The sequence below is a fragment of the Salmo trutta genome, chromosome 4, assembly GCF_901001165.1.
Source record: "Salmo trutta chromosome 4, fSalTru1.1, whole genome shotgun sequence".
NCBI lineage: Eukaryota > Metazoa > Chordata > Actinopteri > Salmoniformes > Salmonidae > Salmo > Salmo trutta.
In genome coordinates this window covers 13,148,739-13,163,691 of record NC_042960.1, presented here as the reverse complement: position 1 = coordinate 13,163,691, position 14,953 = coordinate 13,148,739, and the positions used below count along the sequence as shown (strand labels likewise).

Sequence of the window (14,953 nt, the reverse complement as noted above, 5' to 3'; positions counted from 1 at the left end):
CTGATTTTTTACCATTTATTACATTTTTTTAATTTCACCTTTATATAACCAGGTAGGCTAGTTGAGAACAAGTTCTCATTTGCAACTGCGACCTGGCCAAGATAAAGCAAAACACTTAGACACATACAACAACACAGAGTTACACATGGAATAAACAAGCATACAATCAATAATACAGTAGAAAAGTGTATATACAGCATGTGCAAATGAGGTAGGATAAGGGAGGTAAGGCAATAAATAGGCCATGGTGGTGAAGTAATTACAATATAGCAATTAAACACTGGAATGGTAGAAGATGAATGTGCAAGAAGAGATACTAGGGTGCAAAGGTGCAAGATAAATACAGTTTGGGGATGCGGTAGATTGGATGGGCTATTTACAGATGGGCTATGTACAGGTGCCGTTATCTGTGAGCTGCTCTGACAGCTGGTGCTTAAAGCTAGTGAGGGAGGTAAGAGTCTCCAGCTTTAGTGATTTTTGCAGTTCGTTCCAGTCATTGGCAGCAGAGAACTGGAAGGAGAGGCGGCCAAAGGAAGAATTGGCTTTGGGGGTGACCAGTGAGATATACCTGCTGGAGCGTGCTATGGGTGGGTGCTGCTATGGTGACCAGTGAGCTGAGATAAGGCGGGGCTTTACCTAGCAGAGACTTGTAGATTACCTGGAGCCAGTGGATTTGGCGACAAGTATGAAGTGAGGGCCAGCCAACGAGAGCGTACAGGTCGCAGTGGTGGGTAGTATATGGGGCTTTGGTGACAAATCGGATGGCACTGTGATAGACTGCATCCAATTTGTTGAGTAGAGTGTTGGAGGCTATTTTGTAAATGACATCGCCGATGTCGAGGATGGTCAGTTTTACGAGGGTATGTTTGGCAGCATGAGTGAAGGATGCTTTGTTGCAAAATAAGAAGCCGATTCTAGATTTAATTTTGGATTGGAGATGCTTAATTTGAATCTGGAAGAAGAGTTTACAGTCTAACCAGACACCTAGGTATTTGTAGTTGCCCACATATTCTCTGTCAGAACCGTCCAGAGTAGTGATGCAGGACGGGCGGGCAGGTGCGGGCAGTGATCGATTGAAGAGCATGCATTTAGTTTTACTTGCATTTAAGAGCAGTTGGAGGCCACGGAAGGAGAGTTGTATGGCATTGAAGCTTGTCTGGAGGTTAGTTAACACAGTGTCCAAAGAAGGGGCAGAGGTATACAGAATGGTGTCGTCTGCGTAGAGATGGATCAAAGAATCACCAGCAGCAAGAGCGACGTCATTGATGTATACAGAGAAGAGAGTCTGCCTGAGAATTGAACCCTGTGGCACCCCCATTTGACACACTGAACTCTATCAGAGAAGTAGTTGGTGAACCAGGCGAGGCAATCATTTGAGAAACCAAGGCAGTTGAGTCTGCCAATAAGAATGTTGTGATTGACAGAGTCGAAAGCCTTAGCCAGGTCGATGAATTCGGCTGCACAGTAATGTCTCTTATCGATGGCGGTTATGAGATTGTTTAGGACCTTGAGCGTGGCTGAGGTGCACCCATGACCAGCTCTGAAACCAGATTGCATAGCGGAGAAGGTACGGTGGGATTCGAAATGGTCGGTAATCTGTTTGTTAACTTGGCTTTCGAAAACCTTAGAAAGGCAGAGTAGAATAGATATAGGTCTGTAGCAGTTTGGGTCTAGAGTGTCTCCCCCTTTGAAGAGGGGGATGACCGCGGCAGCTTTCCAATCTGTGGGAATCTCAGACGATACGAAATAGAGGTTGAACATGCTAGTAATAGGGGTTGCAACAATTTCGGCAGAATTTTAGAAAGAGAGGGTTCAGATTGTCTAGCCCGGCTGATTTGTAGGGGTCCAGATTTTGCCGCTCTTTCAGAACATCAGCTATCTGGATTTGGGTGAAGGAGAAGTGGGGAGGCTTGGGCGAGTTGCTGGAGGGCTGTTGACCGGGGTAGGGGTAGCCAGGTGGAAAGCATGGCCAGCCGTAGAAAAATGCTTATTGAAATTCTCAATTATAGTGGATTTATCGGTGGTGACAGTGTTTCCTAGCCTCAGTGCAGTGGGCAGCTGGGAGGAGGTGATCTTATTCTCCATGGACTTTACAGTGTCCCAGACCTTTTTTGAGTTTGTGCTACAGGATGCAAATACATCAACAACAATAAAACGGATGGCCATACTTTGATGTTTCAAAACAAGGAATGTATTAGTATGAAGTAATGTGGTATTTTGGTCAACTTCATACAACATTTTGTGACCTGAGTCTTTTAACCAAAATATCAGAGACAAAATGTTCAGCTGCCCCTTTAAGGGGGGAGGTTACCGTGGTATCGGGGCCACTCGAGTCATGTCAGGTGTGTCTGTGTGCGTGTGAGATTTTGGATCTGACTAGGGTGTCTCTTCACTATCAATTGAAGTAGCAGAATCAAAGTAATGTTGAAAAATAACCGAGCTTGTTAACAAAACAATGTAAATAGCCAAGAAAAAGCACGAGGACAAAGTCTCACTTTGTAGACTTGAGTAAATTAGACAAACTTTTACGCCCTGTGTGCAGCGCCTCTAAAAATGAATTTCTCAGCACTTCAGTCAGTGCACACAGCTCCCCAGCCAGGAAGTGTTGCTGCGCGAGGTGGGATATAGGATTCCTATTTCTTTGTGCGATTAGCAGCTATGAAACAAAACAGATGTGCTCATACTTGACGTTTGACTATTTTTATTTGTAAATGTAATGCTGGCACTGTAGAGCCCTGGAAATTGACCACCCGCCAACGTGGCTGGTGAAATAGAAATTCTTCCCCGCCAATACCTAAATCTACCGGTGTAGCAGGTGTTCATTTTATGCCCTGAACCAGCTTCCCCCTGAAGCTAGGCCAGCAGAGTTCCTGCCCATCTTCCGAAAACAACTGAAACCCTACCTCTTCAAAGAGTATCTTAAATAATCCCACAGCATCCCCCCTCCACTATGTCGCCTCTGGTCCTGGCCTGCTTGCTGATGTGCCCTGGGCCCTTGGCTGCACCGGTCTGGGAATCCAAGATGGCATCTCATTGAAGATCTATTACTGTATGTAGACTATATGTATTTCTCTCTTACCTTGCTCCCCATTCTTTAGTCCACTCAGCAGGTCAAGGCTCTCGGGAACGTCTTCTATGGTTTCCTCTTTGACCAGCAGCAGATCAAGCTTCCCATCCTCCCTGTCTGACTGTAAGAGATACAGAGTGAGAGGATGTTGGATCAAGAAATCTGATATGAGCACCCTGCTATGGAGCATATTCTGTATGGGCAATGAGGGATTGCTATGAGTATTATGCAAACATGGTAGTTGATTTGGAAAAGTGATAGATGATTTGATTACTTGACACTAATGATTTGATAATTCAAAAGCATGGTCCCATATCCACAAAGAGTCTCAGAGTAGAAGTGCTGATAAAGGATTATGTCCTTACCTGTCTACATAGTCTTATTCATTATTATCTAAAAGGCAAATCTGATCCTAGATCAGCACTTCTACTCTGAGTTGCTTTGTGGATATTGGACCTGACTTAAAACTTCTTTGGGGTAGGGGGCAGTATTTTCACGTCCGGATGAAAAGCGTGCCCAGAGTAAACTGCCTGCTACTCAGGCCCAAAAGCTAGAATATGCATATAATTAGTAGATTTGGATAGAAAACACTCTGAAGTTTATAAAACTGTTTGAATGATGTCTGTGAGTATAACAGAACTCATATGGCAGGCAAAAACCTGAGAAAAATCCAAGGTTTGTAGTTTTTCAAGTGATTGCCTATCCAATATACAGTGTCTATGGGGTCATATTGCACTTCCTAAGGCTTCCACTAGATGTCAACAGTCTTTAGAACGTTGTTTCAGGCTTCTACTGTGAATGGGGAGAGAATAAGAGCTGATTGAGTCAGGTGTCGGGCAGTTGGCCATTATTTTAGTTACGCGCGTGGCCATGAGCACGAGCTCAGTTCTCTTTCCTTTATGAAGACAAAGGAATTGTCCGTTTGGAATATTTTTGAAGATTTATGATAAAAACATCCTAAAGACTGATTCTACACATCGTTTGACATGTTTCTACAAACTGTAATATAACTTTTTGGACTTTTCGTCTGGACTTTAGTGCGCGCGCCTTCTGCATTTGGAATAGTGAATCTAACACGCAAACAAAATGGAGGTATTTGGACATAAAGATGAACTTTATCGAACAAAACAAACATTTATTGTGGACCTGGGATTCCTGGGAGTGCATTCTGATGAAGATCATCAAAGGTAAGTGAATATTTATAATGCTATTTCTGACTTCTGTTGACTCCACAACATGGCGGGTATCTGTATGGCTTGATTTGGTTTCTGAGCGCTGTACTCAGATTATTGCAAAGTGTACTTTCGCCATAAAGCTTTTTTGAAATCTGACACAGCGGTTGCATTAACCTGTTATGGCTAGGGGGCAGTATTTTCACGGCTGGATAAAAAACGTACCCGATTTAATCTGATTATTAGTCCTGCCCAGAAACTGGAATATGCATATAATTATTAGCTTTGGAGAGAAAACACTCCAAAGTTTCTGAAACTGTTTGAATGGTGTCTGTGAGTATAACAGAACTCCTATGGCAGGCAAAAACCTGAGATGCTTCTGTTCAGGAAGTACCCTGTCTGAACATTTCTTGCCCTTCTTTATTATCTCTATCGTTTACAAAGGATCTCTGCTCTTACGTGACAATTCACACGTCTCCAATGAGGTCTCATAGCCCGGGAAAAACAGGAATGACGTAATTCAAAGCCCTGGCTGAAGCACAGGAAGGCAAAAGCTAAGTGGTCACTCAATGGTCTAAGCCTTAGGCGCGTGACACGCCCCGCCCCCGGCTTTCGGTTTTTTCCTCAGTTTACAGACAGGCAGATTCCCGGTCGGAATATTATCGCTTCTCTACGAGATAAATTGCATAAATATTGGTTTTAAACAGCGGTTGACATGCTTCGAAGTACGGTAATGGAATATTTAGAAATTTTTTGTCATATTTTGCGTCATGCTCGTGGCCGAGATTTAGCGTTGGGATAGTGTCTAGAACGCACGAACAAAACGTCGCTGTTTGGATATAACGATGGATTATTTGGGACCTAACCTACATTTGTTATTGAAGTAGAAGTCCTGGCAGTGTATTCTGATGAAGAACAAGCAAGGTAAGAACATTTTTCTTATAGGAAATGTGATTTTGGTGAAGGCTAAACTTGCAGGGTGTCTAAATAGCTAGCCCTGTAACGCCGGGCTATGTACTTACATTATTGCAAAATGTGCTTCATCCGAAAAGCTATTTTAAAATCGGACATATCGAGTGCATAGAGGAGTTCTGTATCTATAATTCTTAAAATAATTGTTATGCTTTTTGTGAACGTTTATCGTGAGTAATTTAGTAAAATCACCGGAAGTGTTCGGTGGGAATGCTAGTTCTGAACGTCACATGCTAATGTAAAAAGCTGTTTTTTGATATAAATATGAACTTGATTGAACAGACATGCATGTATTGTATAACACAATGTCCTAGGTGTGTCATCTGATGAAGATCATCAAAGGTTAGTGCTGCATTTAGATATGGTTTGGGTTTATGTGACATGATATGCTAGCTTGAAAAATGGCTGTGTGATTATTTCTGGCTGGGTACTCTGCTGACATAATCTAATGTTTTGCTTTCGCTGTAAAGCCTTTTTGAAATCGGACAGTTTGGTTAGATAAAGGAGAGTCTTGTCTTTAAATAGCTGTAAAATAGTCATATGTTTGAAAAGTGTACGTTTTCGGATTTAGAGGAGTTTGAATTTCGCGCCCCGCCCATCATTGGATATTGGAGCAATCGTTCCGCTAGCGGAACGTGTAGATGTAAGAGGTTTTAAGGAGAAGTTTAGCTATAATTCTGTGCATAACACTTGTATCTTTTATCAAAGTTGATGAGTATTTCTGGAAATTGATGTGCTCATTCACAGGAAGTTTTGGGAGGCAAAACATTTCTGAACATTACACGCCAATGTAAAATGGGGTTTTTGGATATAAATATGAACTTTATCGAGCAAAACATACATGTATTGTGTAACATGAAGTCCTATGAGTGCCATCTGATGAAGATCATCAAAGGTTAGTGATTCATTTTAGCTGTATTTCTGGTTTTTATGATGCCTCTCCTTGCTTGGAAAATGGCTGTGGTTTTTCTTGTCTAGGTGCTGTCCTAACATAATCTAATGATATGCTTTCGCCGTAAAGCCTTTTTGAAATTGGACACTGTGGTTGGATTAACGAGAAGATTATCTTTAAAATTGTGTATAATACTTGTATGTGTGAGAAATTAGAATTATGAGATTTTTGTTGTTTTGAATTTGGCGCTCTGCTATTTCACTGGCTGTTGGCGAGTGGGACGCTACTGTCCCACATACCCCAGAGAGGTTTTAATACCATGCAGACAATTGTTTACAGTGGCTCACCTCAGTGTGACTGTGTGTGTTTCCTCTGTGGGTTCAGGAGGAGGTGTAGTCTAGACCTCACACCCTCCTCCTCCTGGAAGAGAGAGGTGATACAGATTACACCAGACATACACTCCCTCAGGTACGTACACACAGATAATAAACACACTTTCAACATGGAGTGTTTACCTATCCCCACTACGTTTGAGTCCTATACTGTAGTTACAGAAGGATTTCATTGTTGTAAAACCCAGCATGCTGGACATAAATATGATGTTGTGGGTAAAAACAAGTCGGCTATGATAAATCAAAAGTCATCAGACAAACCTGAAAACTATTTTGACGTATACAGTAGGTGTTTGTTAGTGTGCGGGTAAGTGTGCCTATATTAAAAAAGTCTATAATGGTTATAAAGCACTGTCGGGTGTATGCAGAATAGGGTGAGATGGGATGTGATGTATATTAAAGAGAGTCTCAATGAGTCTTAGAATGAAAAGTCTAATTCTGTGTTTATTAAACATGAACAAGTGTTAAGGTGGCAATCCAGTCTCCTTTTCACCTCATTTAACAGCGGATTTACTTAAAAGGCACATACATCTCAATAGGTAGTCCAGGACATAGCACAAGTGGGTGGCCCTTTTTTGTTCACTAGGCCGATGGCATCACAACTTCCTATCAAACCAACTCATTGAATGCCCTACTCCTTGAAGTTTGCAGTTGTGTAACAAAAAAACTTTTGCTCAAATTGTTTTATTTATTTAGACTTGGGATATCACTTTACAACAGAAAAAGTTCAATCACAGGAGGAAGTCGTTAAATACACCATATGAAAACCACACATACACGTCTCAACTAAACCTCTGCATGAACATAATAAACTGCATTCGTTTTCTCATTAAAAGTGTCTTGGGGGAAAAAATTGTAGTTGAATGGAAGTAATGAAACAGGCATTTGTGAACATCATATCCTACACAGTACAAACACTATGTAACAGACTTTTTTTTAGGGTTATACAGTATATCATACAGTATTATACAATGTATCACACAATGTCTGGATGCAATATTCTACTCAGGTATATTAAAACACTGAAATGTGTTACTCTCATTATTCCAAATGCACCTGTGGGTCTTTTCGGTTGACAAAAATGACAATGAAGGGTAGGATCTAAACATCAGAAGCTATCGATTGGAATGGTAACTTTATATTTTATAGAATGGAATGTTTTTTCTGCTGGTGTATCCTGAGGTAGCTCCTCTCTGAAAACCTCTTCCCGCAGTGTGTACAGGCAAATGGCCTTTCTCCCGTGTGGACCTTCAGGTGCATCTTCAGGTGACCAGCCTGGGCGAAGCGCATGGGACACTGGGTACAGCTGTAGGGTTTTTCCCCTGTGTGGACCCTCTGGTGCCTCTTCAGGTCACCAGCCTGGGCGAAGCACATGGGACACTGGGTACAGCTGAAGGGTTTCACTCCTGTGTGAACCCTCTGGTGCCTCTTCAGGTTGCCAGCCTGGGCGAAGCGCATGGGACATTGGGTGCAACTGAAGGGTTTCACCCCTGTGTGGACCCTCTGGTGGATCTCCACCTTCTGGGGGCAGCTGAAGCCTTTGTTACAGAACCTGCAGAGGAACCGTTTCTCTTTACTACCGCCTAATGTTTCTCCCCCTCCCTGAACCTGGGCTCTAGACCTGTCGTTTGATTTCAATACCTGATTGAAAAGGACGTGTGAATCGGAATGCCCCATCGACGTGGACACTGGGTCGTGATCCCTGAGTGCGTGTAAAGGGGAGTGGGTCTCAACATTTTGACTTGTCTCTAAGCTTCCCCTGTAATCTAAGAAATCTCTGCCCTGTGAGTGTCCGTCTCCTAGGTGACTATCTGCATTCCATGTGGGAGGAACTCCACTGTCGCCCTCCACTTTCACAGTCACTTCCTCTACAGCCAGACCCTCCCCTTTCTCATCTAGGCACCCTTCAGAGTATACACTACTACTGTACCGGTTCCAGTCCCCTGTAGACAGATCAGTGTGTGTCTCTAAACCCAATCGCATGTTGCCAGGCTCCATCTCTGTAGCGTAAGAACAAGACGGATCATTGCCAGTCTCTGACGCGTCACATGAGTCCGGATGGGAATTAACAGCCCTCATGCTTGGGTTACCGTAAAGTAAATACTCTGAACCGGGAACAGGAGGACAGCCCAGTGGCCCCAGCCCCAGTCGCTCTGGGTCTGATCTGTGGTCAGATCCTGTGTGTAAAAGCCTTTGTGTTACAGTTAAAGTCTCTGTGTCTGTCTCTGACTTGTGTCTGTCTCTGACCTCCGTGATGCTGCGTTGGGTCCTGGGCTGCACTGTGGCGGGGTCCTCCGTGGCTACAGGGGGCACTTCAGCCGTTCCAGTCTGAATGACTCTGCTGTGACGTGGGTCCTCCTCTCCTTCAGACCTCTCCTGCTTGACCCCAGGACCTGCAGCCTCTGCAGACTGACACAAGAAGAGATGAGGTTGTAACCTAAATTGGATAACAATGTCGTAGGGAAGTCAAACAAGCTCCCCTATGGTAGATGTGCATGTACGCAAGTCAATAGCTGAAGAAAGCTTTGCTGAAATTAACGGGCTATTGATTTACAAAGTAAAAAATTTTTATGCAACACTATTACACTAACCTCTTTCACCATAACATGCTGGGTTGTGGTTCCACTCCCCTCATCAACAGTGATTGGTTGGTCATCTTCCCATGTATTGTGTCCCCCTGGCTTCACAAAGCTCCTGTGGCCTCCAGTGAGATGTCCTTCACCTGAGAGAGTGATTGGGGGAAAGATGGGGTTAAGTTCGGTTCTGTCAATGCTCAACGCTATATTGTACCCTATTGACACTGTCTAAAATTGGCAATGATTTAAGGTAACACTTCTCATAACTTCTTGATATACTATTTATTGATTGATGTATTATGTTCCATGTATCACATTGTTTTCATTGAGTAAATAATAATAAATGCAGCATATCAAGAATCTGATAGCGTTTTTACGCAAGATAGCTAAGTAAGGGGCATTATTGCATACTATCCAACAACTGGCCAAGACCCAATTCTGGGTAACACATCTGAACACGTGCAGAACGAGGAGACAGGCACTGAGATATATATGAACGGAGACAGGCCGCGTAGCCTCGGCAGAATATACCTCTAGCCATTGCTCTGTACCGGTCGAGAATCTTGACACTACTGGGACGACTGGCTAGGACGCGCTCCCGTGCCATCTTCAGTTCAAATAGCTGTAGTTTCCTCCGCAATGCCCTGTTTTCTTTCTGGTTTTGAGTTATTTCCAAACGAAACACTGCATAGTCGTCGTCTACGAGTTTACAGATCTCTGCCACGGCTGCATTCGCTAGCACCTCCATTATGGAGGCTATTTGAGTGTGGAAAACCATACCGTCAGCCATTGTTAGCAGCTAGCATTAACTAGATATCACCAAGTCCCGTCTCCAACGTGTATTAAAGACTACATAGGGTAAGTATGTGATTCTGTGCAGTTAAATGAATCATTTTAAGTGCCATTGTGTTAATACACGTCTAAATAGCAACAATAAACACGCTAACGTGGAAATTGTTCTTCGTAATTTACTTCCGTTTACACTGTAGAGAAATTATGTTATTGGTAGGCGTCATAGAAGGGTGTGGCTAAATAAAGGGTATGCGCGATGTTCTTGAATAACGGTACTGCTTATTACGTTACACGTCAAACCTAATCATGATCAGTATCTTTCAAGCAGTTGTCACTAGTATCCACAGCCAAAGTCATAATTATGTCTAAACCCTGCCTATTCCTACAATGTATCTTCTTAACATTTGATTTTAAAACGAACCTTAAATTCAGACCAAAAAGCTAATATTTGTTTTCATTCAATTTTACGATATAGCCAATTTTGACAGTGGCCTTGGAATCTAGTGGAAACCCTATCATAGGTTCGTAGGAAAAGGAGGCCACGTTTTATTCTAAAGGATAAACAAGTACATAAAAAGTAAACATATCAAAAGAACATGATTTCTCATTAACAGATTTGATCACCTAATTATAGTACACAAAGGAACAGGTACCACCTGATTATGCAAAATAATGTTGGGAGGGACATTGTATTTGTTGACTAGAACAAAGGTAAAAAACAAATTCAAAGGGGGAATATACAGTGTATTTGGAAAGTATTCAGACCCCTTCACTTTTTCCACATTTGGTTACGTTAGCCTTATTCTAAAATTGATTAAATTCATTCTTTTCCTCAATCAACATACAATACCCCATAATGACAAAGCGAAAACAGGTTTTTAGACATTTTTGCAAATGTATTATGAATAAAAAACAAATACCTTATTTACATAAGTATTCAGCCCCTTTACTATGAGACTCAAAATTGAGCTCCGGTGCATCCGGTTTCCATTGATCATCCTTGATATGTTTCTACAACTTGATTGGACTCCACCTGTGGTAAATTCAATTGATTGGACATGATTTGGAAAGGCACACACCTGTCTATGTAAGTGTAACCGATGTGAAATGGCTAGTTAGTTAGCGGTGGTGCGCGCTAATAGCGTTTCAATCAGTGACGTCGCTCGCTCTGAGACTTGAAGTAGGGTTTCCCCTTGCGTTGCAAGGGCCGCGGCTTTTGTGGCGCGATGGGTAACGATGCTTCGTGGGGTGTCAGTTGTTGATGTGTGCAAGGGTCCCTGGTTCGAGGCCGGGTTGGGGCGAAGAGAGGGACGGAACCTACACTGTTACATAAGGTCCCACCGTTGACAGTGCATGTCAGAGCAAAAACCAAGCCATGAAGTCGAAGGAATTACTCCTCAGTAAAAGGCACATGACAGCCCGCTTGGAGTTTGCCAAAAGGCACCTAAAAGACTGGCCATGAGAAACAAGATTCTGTGGTCTGATAAAACCAAGATTGAACTCTTTGGCCTGAATGTCAAGCTTCACGTCTGGAGGAAACCTGGCACCATCCCTACAGTGAAGCGTGGTGGCAGCATCGTGCTGTGGGGATGTTTTTCAGTGGCAGGGGCTGGGAGACTAGTCAGGGTCGAGGGAAAGATGAACAGAGCAAAGTACAGAAAGATTCTTGATGAAAACCTGCTCCAGAGCGCTCAGGACCCCAGACTGGGGTGAAGGTTCACCTTCCAACAGGACAATGACCCTAAGCACACAGCCAAGACAATGCAGGAGTGGCTTCGGGACAAGTCTCTGCATGTCCTTGAGTGGCCCAGCCAAAGCCCAGAATTTAACCAGATCATACATCTCTGGAGCGACCTTAAAATAGCTGTGCAACGATGCCCACCATCCAACCTGACAGAGCTTGAGAGGAAGGGAGAAACTCCCCAAAATCAGGTGTGCCAAGCTTGTAGCATCATACCCAAAAAGACTCGAGGCTGTAATCGCTGCCAAAAGTGGTTCAATAAAGTACTGAGTATAGGGTCTGAATACTTTCCCGAATGTACTGTTTACATATAGTGTTAGACTTCAAGGACAGTGTTTCGGCTATGCCAGCACACCAAACAACAAATCTGTATTATGTAAGAATGTTAGCATACCCAGATGCTCTACTGAGGCACTTAGTAATAAAAACTCTTAGCCCAGGACACTTCACATGATAACTATAATATTTCAGCTAAAGAATTGCTATGATTTCTCTCCATTGTGGGCACACCTGTCTGATGAGGTAACTCAGGAAGGAGAAGCTCTTGGAACATAGTTTGCATTTGAAGGGCCTCTCCTTGGTGTGAACAGTCTGGTGCTGCTTCACATACCTTGCCTCAGCAAAGCTCTTCCCACAAGTGGGGCAGTCATACGGCTTGTCAGCGTCTGTCCTATTGCTTGGCCTCTTAAGTTTTGACCCTACGACACCAGAGGAGGTAGAAGTAGGAGCCACCACCATCAGGTGGTTAGTCTTTGAGCTCCCTCCTTGACCTCTAGCCATTGTTTGGGTGTTGTTGGGATTGTGTGCTGTGTTATAGGCTAGGAGCTCTTGTGGTGAACACCCATCCTGAACCTGTCTGTATTGGTGAGGTAATCCTGAGGTAACTGAGGAAGGCTAGACCCAGGTCCAGGCCCAGACCTTCTATTAACCCAGTCACCAGGCATTAGACTACCACCAGGGGGGTCTCCCACCCCTCTCTGTGAAGGCTGAAGCCTAAGGTGACCTGCTCTGTTCATCATGGATACTGTGGTGTTTGTATCATAGGAACAGGAGGGTTTATCTCCATCAGCCCCAGGCCCTGCTTCATCCATGCACTGAGACTGTGAAGAGAAGGGTCTGGGCTGCAGACTGGATCCCTGACTGGAGCCTCCGTCTCTCTGATGACCACCAGGACTGTTGTTCAGTCCACCTGTCCACTGGTTGTGTTCTATGTGGTGGTGGGGTCTCTGTTCCTCGTGGGTCCGTCCTGGTTCCGACTCAGGAAGGATGATCGATGGCTCCTGATCCAGGGTGCTGGGCCCGGGTTTGTGACCAGCCGTTCCAGAGGTCCACTCTCTCCTGCCAGCAACACCAGATATCAGCAGGTCCTCATGGACTACAGACCAAACACAAATTGTACAAAAGAGCATATAAAAAGGTTCATATAAGAAACTCTGCTGTAGACACAGAAACATGACATATTATAAAATGTTAAACCACAGTCAAGCCTCTAACACTGATTCAAGTACCTAACGATACGGAGCCATTGGAGTTAATTATTTAAAAAATGTACATGTGTTAATTCGAGAATGAAGTATAATGTTTTGGTTCGACTGAGATAAGGAAAACTCAGTCCCTGCAATGATACAAAAATAACCAAGTCAGTCAGCACAGAGTCAATTTTGTATTTTATTTCAACAAAATGGTCATACACTCACAATGTAAAGTACAGTACTTTTTATTGCACAAAACAATAAGTAGGGTTGTGGTGGTCATGACATTTTGTCAGCTGGTTGTCATGCAAAAGCCTGCTGGTCTCATGGTAATTGACCAGTAATTAACATAAACACGTTGAGCATCTCCAGCCCGCCATGCATACAAGCTGCTGATGAACTTTTGAACATCTACATTTAAAAATACATAATAAATCAATTGAATATACACCATCACAACAAAGCCATGATTTATTTTAGGCAAGTCTAAAGAAACGTGAAGAAAATGTATTTCAGAAGAATAGAATGAGTTGCCCTACTGTACACTGTCAAAAATAAATATCATTTTTTGGCTATGCGCCATGCTGTAGGCTTGTTCATTTAGCAGACAAGATATGCTTATAAGTCCCATGCCATTATTTTAGATTATATGATTTTATTGTAAAAAGATTATAATTGAACTTAAAATAGAAATTATATTTTTCCCATTCCTGGAGGAGTGCGCATATGAAGTGTCTAAGTTGAGCATAAAAGTCATCATTTGAAACAGGTCCTATATGCCAGATTTTCTGTAATTTGGCAACTTTAGTTGTGAATGATACAAACCTTAGAATACCTTAGAAATCAAAAGGTATGGACTTCATGATGCGACGATAAGCTATTGGCGAATTTGAGAAAGTCGCAAAAAAAGCTTGTGCTCTGTTCCTTGCCTCAGGCTGCACATGCTGTTCTCTCCTACTCTCATCAAGTGATCATTATTTCACCAGACTATTCTCAATTTAATCTTAACTAATATGTAAAATGAGTTTCGATTTAGAATGTCCCATTATCACATTTGCAGAAACAGGGGCAAGAGAAAAAAATGCATATCATCCGTATCGAATTGCGAATGGAGGTCACTTTCCCGCAGCTTGGTCCCATTTCGGGGAAACTACTTCATGTGATAGATATTCTGCCCAAACTCTGCATGCCATGGGGCACTCCAATCCTGTTCCTGCAGCTACCCAGTGCTTAATTTGGGAAACCAAGTGAAATCTGTAAGGGAACATCGATAGTAACATGTTTTCACAACGAAACTGCGTACAGTATTTCATTAAACTGTTGACAGCACCTCTCTCTGCGCGCTGAAGAATGGCATGAAGTAAAGCGGGGAGGAGATGGAAAGGCATGGTGGTGAGATATTCTGTAGCTAAAGGTAACGTAGCAGCCTATTAATTATGAAAAATATAAAATGTGCCCTATTACTAGGCTAAACAAAATCAAATAAAAATGCGCTATAATGTAGACTGAATTTGTTTTACTTAGGCTAGGCCAATTTTGTACCAAAGATATCTTATATCAGTTTATGACCATTTTTCCCACTCAGATTCAACCGGTTGTTGAACAAATGTATTCAAATTGATCAATCAATCACAGTGAGGTGAGTTTTAAAAGCACATACTGTTTTGATGATAAGTGTTTGTGATTTTCGATTACATTTGCATTGATGTCAGAGTGGCTAGAAGGACAATAGAGCCTTGAGTACCAGGCCATTAGCGACCTGATGATCGTTACCGAGGTGGGTACTACAAACATACAGTTGAAGTCGGAAGTTTACATACACTTAGGTTGGAGTCATTAAAACTCGTTTTTCAACCACTCCACAAATTTCTTGTTAA

General features: G+C 42.7%; 1 protein-coding gene across 3 annotated transcripts in view; it reads right to left on the bottom strand.

Moving 5' to 3' along the window:
* The window catches only part of LOC115191218 (zinc finger protein 528-like), a 73,299-nt gene extending 62,988 nt beyond the window's left edge, over positions 1-10,311 (bottom strand). The window contains exons 1-4 of one of the 3 annotated variants that reach the window (XM_029749158.1): positions 9,603-10,298; positions 9,087-9,217; positions 8,743-8,904; positions 3,080-3,188 (exon numbers count right to left, since the gene is read on the bottom strand). In XM_029749158.1, the coding sequence (XP_029605018.1) occupies positions 3,080-3,188; positions 8,743-8,904; positions 9,087-9,217; positions 9,603-9,861 (661 nt within the window). In that variant the 5' untranslated portion in view covers positions 9,862-10,298. Of the gene's footprint in view, positions 1-3,079; positions 3,189-6,919; positions 8,905-9,086; positions 9,218-9,602 lie in introns of those variants that run through there. The other 2 variants (XM_029749157.1, XM_029749155.1) reach the window with 2 other exon arrangements.
* Between the last annotated feature and the right edge of the window lie 4,642 nt (positions 10,312-14,953).